This window comes from Mobula hypostoma, chromosome 2 (assembly GCF_963921235.1).
Source record: "Mobula hypostoma chromosome 2, sMobHyp1.1, whole genome shotgun sequence".
In the NCBI taxonomy this organism is placed as follows: domain Eukaryota; kingdom Metazoa; phylum Chordata; class Chondrichthyes; order Myliobatiformes; family Myliobatidae; genus Mobula; species Mobula hypostoma.
The window spans coordinates 52112984-52122606 of NC_086098.1; the positions used below are offsets into that span (position 1 = coordinate 52112984).

Genomic DNA, 9623 nt, shown 5'->3' on the forward strand with positions numbered 1-9623 from the left:
AGACTACTCCGCTTTTAGATTCCAAGCCTTGTGAGCTAAAGGGCTACGTTTCCTTAAACTTCCCCCGGACCTGCTTCCTGTGTTTTGTGTACAAGACCCACACCCTCCCTGCATTCTTTCTCAAGCTTCAGGCAAGAACGAATCCTTTAGTTTTCTCACCAGTATTTAAACATCCCCAAAATAAAGAATAATCTTTATTTTTTCACTTAACTACGTGGTGCAGCTACAGGCTACGTTCCTGCAGTGAATCATCAAGTTAAAGACTCAGCAGCCGTTTCCGGTTAATTTATGATCCCATGTGACGACCGTCGGGGCTGGCAAACAGTGGAGAGTATGACGTATGACGCAGGAGACGCAAGTGATAGAGGGCTTCCGGTTTGATCGCCGTGAGAGCGAACGTCCCATCCGGTTGAGTGTTGGGCGGACAGCGAAGGAGACAAGATGGCGATGCAAGCGGCGAAACGGGCAAACGTGAGTTGGTATTTTGGGCGGTAGCGCTAAGGTGTTGGAGTGTGTCCCGTATTCGCGGATCGGATCCCTGTGTGACTGCAATGGAAGTGGGAGAAGAGATAGTTTGTTTCGCTGCCGATCAATCTGGCCTCACTATGCCCTATCCTCGCGTCCAGTACCCTGAATCCATCCTTTCCCTCATCTCCTACCTGACCTTTCCTAGCTTCCTCCGCCTCCCCCATTCCACACACCCCTCCCTCCTCCCTTTCCTACGACAGACGAGGTTCTTTAACAATTACCCTTCCTTCCGATTTCAGATTCGTTTGCCTCCTGAAGTAAACCGCATCTTATACATAAGAAATTTGCCATACAAAATAACAGCAGAAGAAATGTATGACATATTTGGAAAGTATGGGCCAATCAGACAAATAAGAGTGTAAGTAATCATTTAAAGAAAATTTAAGTACTGGACGTCTGAAATAACAACAAAATACTGGAACTATTCAGCCAGTGGATATGAGAAGAGAAACAGTTAATATTTCAGATCCAACACTCAGTTTCAGTACTGAATAACTACTGTTTCTTTCCTCTACCCTCAGCAGTCAGCTATGCAATCCACACACCATATCCCTGTAAGTATAGTGCCTTGTAGAAGTATTCAGCCCTCAGCTCTTTGTTCACATACTCTACTGTGCAAAAGTTTGAGGCACCCAATATTTTCTTCTATAAATTTGTTTTAAAAGTTTATTGTTTCTCTTCTGCATCAGTGTGTCAGTAGAAAAGAGTAAATTTTAGATATCCAAACATTCATTTTCCAAAAAAATTGAATGTTACAGAGAAATGTTTGTATTTTAAGTGACATACTAACTCTAGCCTCTGCATTCAGCACATAATTCTCTGGAACTTCCGCCATCTCCAAAGGGCTCCTACCACCAAGCACATCTTCCCCCCCACCCCCACCCCCACCCCCACCCCCACGCACACTTTATGCTTTCCACTGGGGTCGTTCCTTATGTGACTGCCTTGTCCATTTATCCCTCTTGCTGATCTCCCTCCTGGCACTTATCCTTGCAAGTGGAACAAGTGCTACACCTAACCTTACACCTCCCTCACTACCATTCAGGACCCCAAACAGTACTTCCAGGTGAGGCGATACTTCAGCTGTGAGTTTGTTGGGGTCACATACTGTGTCCAGTGCTCCCGGTGTGGCCTCTTGTATATCGGTGAGACTCGAAGTAGATTGGGAGACCATTTCGCCAAGTACCTACGCTCTGTCAGAAGATGTGGGATCTCCCGGTGCCCACCCATCTTAATTCCTTTTCCTATTCCCATTCCGATATGTCAATCCATAGCCTCCTCTACTAACCCAATAAAGCCACACTCAGTTTGGAAGAACAACCTCTTGTGTTCCATCTGGGTAGCCTTGAACCTGATGGCATAAACATAGATTTCTCGAACTTCCGGTAATGCTGCCATTCCCTCACCGTTTCCCATCCCCTTTTCCCTCTCACCTTTTCTCCTTGCCTGTCCATTGCCTCCCATTGGTGCTTCTCCCCCCTTTTCTTTCTTCCATGGCCTTCTGTACTTTCTGATTAGATTCCCCCTTCAGCAGCCCTGTATCTCTTTCACTAATCAACTTCCGAGCTCTTAACTTCACCCTTTCCCCTCCCGGTTTCAGCTATCACTTTCTGTTTCTCTCTCCCCTCCTCCATCTTTTAAATCTACTCCTCATCTTTTTTCTTCCAGTCCTGCTGAAGGGTCTCGGCCTGGAACATTGTACTTTCTTCCATGGGTGCTGCCTGGTCTGCTGAGTTCCTCCAGCATTTTGTGTGTGATACTACGTAATAGACCACTTTTCAAATAAAAATGTGATTACTTTGTAGCCTGGTGCATGATTAAACAAAGATAACAAACAAGATTCTAATGATCAATGAAAGAATGAGTTGAATGAACTAAACAGATTAAAGAAAACAGAAACAGGTGTCGAAAGGAGTCAAACTTGCTGGACAACCAAACTGAAAGGTGAGGGTGTGGCAGCTGTGAGAGTTTAACCTTCAAATCATCAATTCTTATACCATGGCAAGAGTGAGCATAGCAACAAGACACTAGGTGGTCAACCTGCATCAACAAGCAGAAATTTTGTGGCAGCTAAGAGCTCCAAGCTGTGTTGTCCAAGCTGTTCTGACGAAGCATGAGGAAACAGGCAGAGTTGAGGACCAGAAATGCAGTGGGCCATGGAAACAAGTGCGGCAGATGAGTGATAGAGCGAACTGGTGTCCCTTCTAAGAAGTCGTTCAGCACTGCTATCAGCTCTGAACTCTCAGAAACCACTGGAACCCAAGTACGCCCCTCTATAGTCTGGAGAAGTCTTGTCAGAGGTGGTCTTCCTGCTACAAAAAAGCCATTCCTCTGAAGTGGAGACAAAGTCAACAAATTCACCAATGCACAGAAACACAAGGACTGGGGTGCAGAAGAGTGGCAGCAAGTGCTGTGAACTGACTATTCAAATTTTGAAATTTCAGCCGGCGCAGCACGGCAGCAGCGGCCTTTCAGATCTGGTGCTACTTTAGTATTTTAATTTAATTTTAAGGCACAATTAAGGGTTTAGGGCAATGGATAACAGTGCGACTATCTACCATCACCACATACTGCTACAATACAGCGATCACCCAAAAACAAACCTTTACGAAAATTTGCTGGTTAAATTGCGTGACCTCAGCTTGCTGAGAGAATCGGGCCCGCAGTCCTCAGAGTTGTCTGGTGCCAGTGGCCGGAGGTGGGGACATCATAAGCGGTGTGCGAGGAAGCGGAAGCGAGGCCAAGCGGGCAGGAGTCTGTGCCAGGAAAAAAGCAAGCCCTAGCCAACCGGCTTTCCTATCTATTCTGCTCTCCAATGTCGGCTTGCTGAAGGAATCGGGCCCGCAGTCCTCGGAGTTGCCTGATGCCAGTGGCCGCAGGTGGAGACGTCGTAAGGGGTGTGTGAGGAGGCGAGGCGAGTGGGCAGGAGTCTGTGCCAGGAAAAAAGCAAGTCCTAGCCAGCTGGTTTTCCCATCCATTCTGCTCTCCAATGGACATTAAATTGGACTACATATGACTCCAACAAAATACTCAACGGGAGTACAGAAACGGACGTGATTCCGGACACCGCCATTCAGCTGTTAGTTTACGTAACAGTTTTTCCCCCAAGCCATTGGACTACCAACCTACTGCCCTCTGCTGTGCCTGTTGTCTTGTTTATTATTTATTGTAATGCCTGCACTGCTTTGTGTACTTTATGCAGTCCTGGGTTGGTCTGTAGTCTAGTGTAGTTCTTGTGTTGTTTTATGTAGTTCAGTGTAATTTTTGTATTTCATGTAGCACCATGGTCCTGAAAAACATCTCATTTTTACTGTGTACTGTACCAGCAGTTATGGTCGAAATGACAATAAAAAGTGACTTGACTTGAAGCAAGAGGCAGTCTGTCAGTGGAACAGCTGGAGAGCACTACATGAATGAGTGTCTGCAGCCAACAGTAAAGCACTGCAGAGGTCTGGGCTGCATTTCTGCAAATGGAGTTAGTGACCTATTCAGAGTTAATGGAATCCTCAGTGCTGAAAAATGCAAGCAGATTCTCATGCATCATGCAATACCGTCAGGGGGGCGCTTGATCAGTTCCAACTTCATTCTGCAGCAGGTCATAAAGAACTATCTTCAACCAAAAGGAGAACGAGGAGTTCTTCAACAGATTGTATGTCCTCCGGAGCCCTGATCTCAACATCATCGAGAATGGGATTATCTGGAGAGAAAAAGCAAGCAAGACAGCTTGCTGTAGACGAACTGTGGAAAGCTTGGACTATCTACCAGCTGATTTTCTTATAAAACTGCATAGTGTACCAAAGAGAAATTAAAGGCAAAGGGTGGTCATACCAAATATTGATTTGATTTGGTGTTTTTTTTTACTTTGCTGCTCTTTATAGTGAATGTTTTGATATTTACAAACTTTTCATTATTTTTGAAAGTGTATTCGCTTTACATATTTTTTTACATGTGCCTAAGATTTTTGCACTGTACTGTAAATGAGTATGACAACCAGGAATTTTGATCAATTTAACTGAGCATTTTTATTTGTGAATCACATGCTCCTTTTTTCAGAGTAGAAGCCAAAACAGGGAGAATTGTAAAGCATGAAAAACTAAAAATTCAAAAATGGGAATGTCAGCAGTTTAAAAGTACTCATCCCCCTTTGCTCAGTACTTGGTTGAACCACCTCTCACAGCTATTACGGTCAGTGGTCTTTTTGGATAGCCTCTATTACCTTTGCACAACATGGAGCAAGATTTGCCCATTCCTCTTTGCAAGATTGCTCATGCTGCAATATTGAGTCTTGCCATAGATGTTTGATTGGGTTATGGTCAGGACTCCGACTGGGCCACTTGAGGACGTCAATTTTCTTCATCTGAAGCCACTCCATGGTGGCTCTTGCAGTGTGCTTTGGGTCATCGTCCTACTGAAAGACTAACTTTCTCCCCAGTTTAAGCTTTCTAGCAGAGGCTAGCAGGTTTTTATCCAGGATTTCTTTGTATTTAGCAGCATTCATCTTTCCATCATTTCTGACCAGATTTTTGGTCCCTGCTGCTTAAAAGTATCCCCATAGCATGATGCTACCTACACCATACTTTACACTACGGATGGTGTTTTACCTGGCTGAGGCACAGTATTAGATTTACACCACGTGTACTAGAAAGTCACTTTAGTCTCATTTGACCACAAAACCTTCTTCCACATCTTTACAGTATCTTCTAAGTGGTGCTTGGCAAAGTTCAAGGGCAAGAATTTTTTTTAGTCAGGTTGTCTTCCTTGCCACTCTTCCATAAATACCCTTTTTGTGTAAAGCCTTAGAGATTCTGGAGCCATGAACTTCATCTCCAGTTGCAGCCATTGACTTCAGCAGTTCACTCAGAGTGACTGTTGACATCATAGTAGCCTCTCTTACAAGTGCCATTCTTCTCTGGTGACTGACATTAGAGGGGCAGCCTGACCTACGCAATGTGGTTGTGGTTTTGTATTTTTTTCCACTTTTTCACGCTGGACTGCACTGAGCTCAGATATGTTCAGTGCCTTTGAGATAATCTTTTACCCTTCCCCAGATTTGTACTTCTTTGTTATCATTTCCCTGACTAGTCTTGGATGCTCTTTTGTCTTCATTTTAGTTTGGTCTGTTGAAAATCTACCATACTGTTGGACTTCACAGAGGCGGGGGGGGGTATTTATTCTTATGAATTCATTGAAAACAGGTGATACTCTTAATTGTTTACACACCAAATTGAGTGAGTTGGTAAGTAGTGTACAATACTGCACCTGGGAAAAGTTAGTATTGTAATCATGATGGGGATGAATACTTTTTCAGCCTCACAATTTTGGTTTCTAATATTTTGTAAACTCTTGACAGGCTTTGGAATTTTTCTTTTGATTTGACGTGATACACGTTGTTTTATAGATTAGCTTTAAAATTCTATTTCAGTATTTTAAATTTAGAAAATGAGCCAGTAAAATATGAAATTAGTTGTGAGGGCTGAATACTTTTTCCAAGGCAATGAATAAAGAATCCTTAACCAAATTCAAAACTGTATCGCTACTGCAAGTGAATGTCACTTGTATCCTGCACCAACTTATGTGCCCAAACTTTCACAGGCAGAAATTTGTTCTTCTAACCAAGCAAAACTGGTACAGAATTCAGTATTTCCATGCTGTGAGAAATTTATACCCAGGTGATAAGGTTCTAATTGAAACCAAATGTTCAGAGGAAACAGTATTTTAGTTTACTTTACTATGAGTAAGTTGTAAATTTTATAAATGAAAGAAGTATGTTTATTAAAGTTTAATCTCTTAAGCTCCGTAAAGTTTCAAACAAGAATTACAATGAAATGCTGCACATGAAAACATTATTCATTTGGCTTTGCGTGCTGATTGGTTAGATCTTAGTTACATCTCAGCTGTCTACCCATTGTCGCTCAATAAATCCTAAACCCTTGATTAATTTCAGTTTTTGTTTCTATTGAGCTGGCTGAATTTAATAACTTTAAACTTAATGGGCAGAGATGCTTTGGCTCTCTGTGCATCCATTTGTCTGGGATCCTCACCGTCACCTCAGACAATTAAGCCTAAAGTGACAAATCCTTCTACATGGCATCTGTCATGCAAATTTGAGGGACTGGATTTGAAAAAACATTCATCCCCACAGTTCAGGATGCTTTGCTTTGTCCTTGAACTTGGTGCTGTCCAGTAGTGAAGAAGGTCTATTATTGAAGCAGCTGACCTTGTCTTTTGTTTCAGTGTAGCATTTTACAGGCAGGGTCTCAAGTGAGATGACCTTCAAAAGTGATGTTGCAGTTTGTTCATTATGAGACCACCAAAAGAAGAAAGGTCAGAGTTGAGCTGATGAAACTTGTAATTGACACTAATTTTAACATTGTTCAAACTTGCATTAGTAATTGTAACTTGCCTTACAGTGGGAATACACCTGAGACGAGAGGAACAGCTTATGTTGTGTATGAAGACATTTTTGATGCCAAGAATGCTTGTGATCACTTGTCTGGTTTTAATGTCTGTAACAGATACCTTGTAGTTTTATACTACAATGCAAATAGGGTAAGTGTTCAATACTTAAATTGCAATTTTAATTATCAATACGGTAATAGATTTATAAACAGTTTGAGGTTATATAGGTCACTTCTTTAAAATTTTAACATTTTGCAAATGGAAAGGGGGACAACCCCCCCCCCCCCGCAGGAAATTGAATAAAGAGATGGTTGTTTCTGAGATTTATTCTGTGTGAGAAATAGGTATCAAGGAATGCAAGGTGACCTGAGGCCCTGCTACAATAAAGGATAGGAGAGAAAGAGACCAAAATCAGGGAAATGAATATTTTGTGCCAGCTTCAATCATAGTGTATGAAGCTATGTATGGATTGTGGTTAAAGGTGGAAGTGTGGGTTCTACTGAATAAACAACTTGTATTTAATAATTTTACTCAAAATGCTGGAGGAACTCTGAAAGTCAGGCAGCATCCATGGAAATGAACATTTGACACTTCGGGCTGAGACCCTTGTTCAACGCTGTCAGAATAGCGTGGCAGGAGGGGAAGCAGGATAGCTGGGAGGTGATAGGCAAAGACAGGTGGGTGGGAAAGGTAAAGGGCTAGAGGTGTAAAAATCTGATAGGAGAGGAAAGTGGAATATAGGAGAGGGAGGCACTATTTGGGGGTGAGAAGTGATAAGAGGCTAGAGTGGGCAATAAAAGTAGAAGGGAAGATGGGGGAAGTTTTTTACTGAAAGGAGAAATCTATATTCAGGTTGGAGGCTACCCAGATGGAATATAAGGTGTTGCTCCTCCATCTTGATTCCCCACTTTGATCTCTTACCTTTTCTCACTGCCTATCACTTCCCACTGGTACCTTTCCTCCTTCTTTTTTCCCTATGGTCCACTCTCCTTCTAGCAGATTCCTTCCTCTCCAGCCCTTTGTCTTTCTCACCTACCAGTCTTCACATATCATCTTCTAGCTATCCTCGTACCCCTCCCCAAAATTTTTATTCAGGCATCTTCTTCCCCCCCCCCCCCCTTCCAGCCCTGAAGAAGGGCCTCAGCCTGATCTGTTGAGTTCCTCTAGGATTTTGTGTATGTTGCTTTGGATTTGCAGCATCTACAGAATTTCTTGTATTTAGTATTATGGTTAATGATCTTTGGAGCTTTAACATTTTGCTGTGATAATTTTTAATTGACAATAATACACGTTTGTAAAGGTGTAGTCTAGAATTCTGGTCCTTCAGTGGTTTTTAATTATCTTTATTTTACTATATAAATAGGCATTCCAGAAGATGGATACAAAGAAAAAGGAAGAGCAACTCAAAATTCTCAAGGAAAAGTATGGAATTAACACAGAAACAAAATGAACCATTGAGTCTTTGTTTCAGTTGTTGTATTGTAAATATTGTTGAAAGGATTTTGAATAACAAGTAATTGAAAATTTTAAGAATTTGATAATGTCAGAAAATCATTTACTTAGAACAAGTGGGTGGTTATTTTAAATAGTGCCATTTATTTTGGCTCTCATTTCCTGGTGAATTATCAAAAACAATTTTTCTTTGTAATATTTTCCTGATTTAAAGCATAACAATTAAATACAAAAATATATTTAAATTACCTTGTTTTTACTGTAGTGTTGAAGCTTTTCTTGTTCATAATGTGCTTACTTGAACTCAGAAATAATAAAATATGGTTCTTTGTATGAAAGCTGCAGTTGTAGTCAAGTCTATTGATATTGAATTTGGTAGTCATAATACTGGATAATCAGTTTTTAGGACAAGTTGGAGTATCTGTAAATTCAAACTGTAGCTCCTTATCATGACCTTCCATTACTTCTCTAATCACCAGCTTAGTTATTTACTGAGAGTAAATGAAAACTTAGTGCAAGTGTTACCATATTGGAGTCAGCGCTATGGTTAACCCAGAACATAGAGAAACTTAACAAACAAGTGTCGATGAGTCATAGATGACCTTTAGCTGTTAAGTTTGCTTCTGTATACCTGATTATTTTTCATCTTTATAATTTTACTTCTGGTAAGATGGTAGCATATTCAATTGCAGGCTTCTACAGGATCACCCAAAGGTGTCATTGTCCTTTTTAAACATTTTTACAATCACAAAGTCTAGCTGGGCACTAAGAGCTTAAAATACTGCAGGTCTACCCCATCAGTGAGTTGCTTTTTAACAGAGGAGGAGTTGGATTTGATGTAGATGGTGCTGTAGCCTGAAATACTTGGAGTATTGTGTGCAGTTTTAGGCTCCTTACTTTAGAAAGGATACACTGACATTGAAGAGAGTTCAGAGAAAATTCACAAGAATGATTCCAGGAATGAAAGGGTTACCACATGAGGAACGTCTGACAGCTCTTGGGTTGTATTTCCTGGAGTTCAGGAGAATGAGGGGGGATCTCATAGAAATATTCCGAATGTTAAAAGGCCTGAACAGATTAGATGGTAGGGGAGTCTAGGACAAGAGGTCACGACTTCTGGATTGAAGGACGTCCATTTAGAACAGAGATGTGGAGAAATTACTTTAATCAGAGGGTGGTACATCTGGAATTTGTTACCATGAGCGGCTGTGGAGGCCAAATCTTTGGGTGCATTTAAGACAGAG

General features: G+C 41.4%; 1 protein-coding gene across 1 annotated transcript; it reads left to right on the forward strand.

Moving 5' to 3' along the window:
- The first annotated feature begins 326 nt into the window (after window positions 1-326).
- Window positions 327-8718, forward strand: sf3b6 (splicing factor 3b, subunit 6). Its single transcript, XM_063036921.1, has 4 exons — window positions 327-471; window positions 768-886; window positions 6939-7077; window positions 8291-8718. The coding sequence occupies exons 1-4, from the start codon at window positions 442-444 to the stop codon at window positions 8375-8377; spliced, it is 375 nt and encodes a 124-aa protein (XP_062892991.1). The 5' UTR covers window positions 327-441; the 3' UTR covers window positions 8378-8718.
- Window positions 8719-9623: the final 905 nt, after the last annotated feature.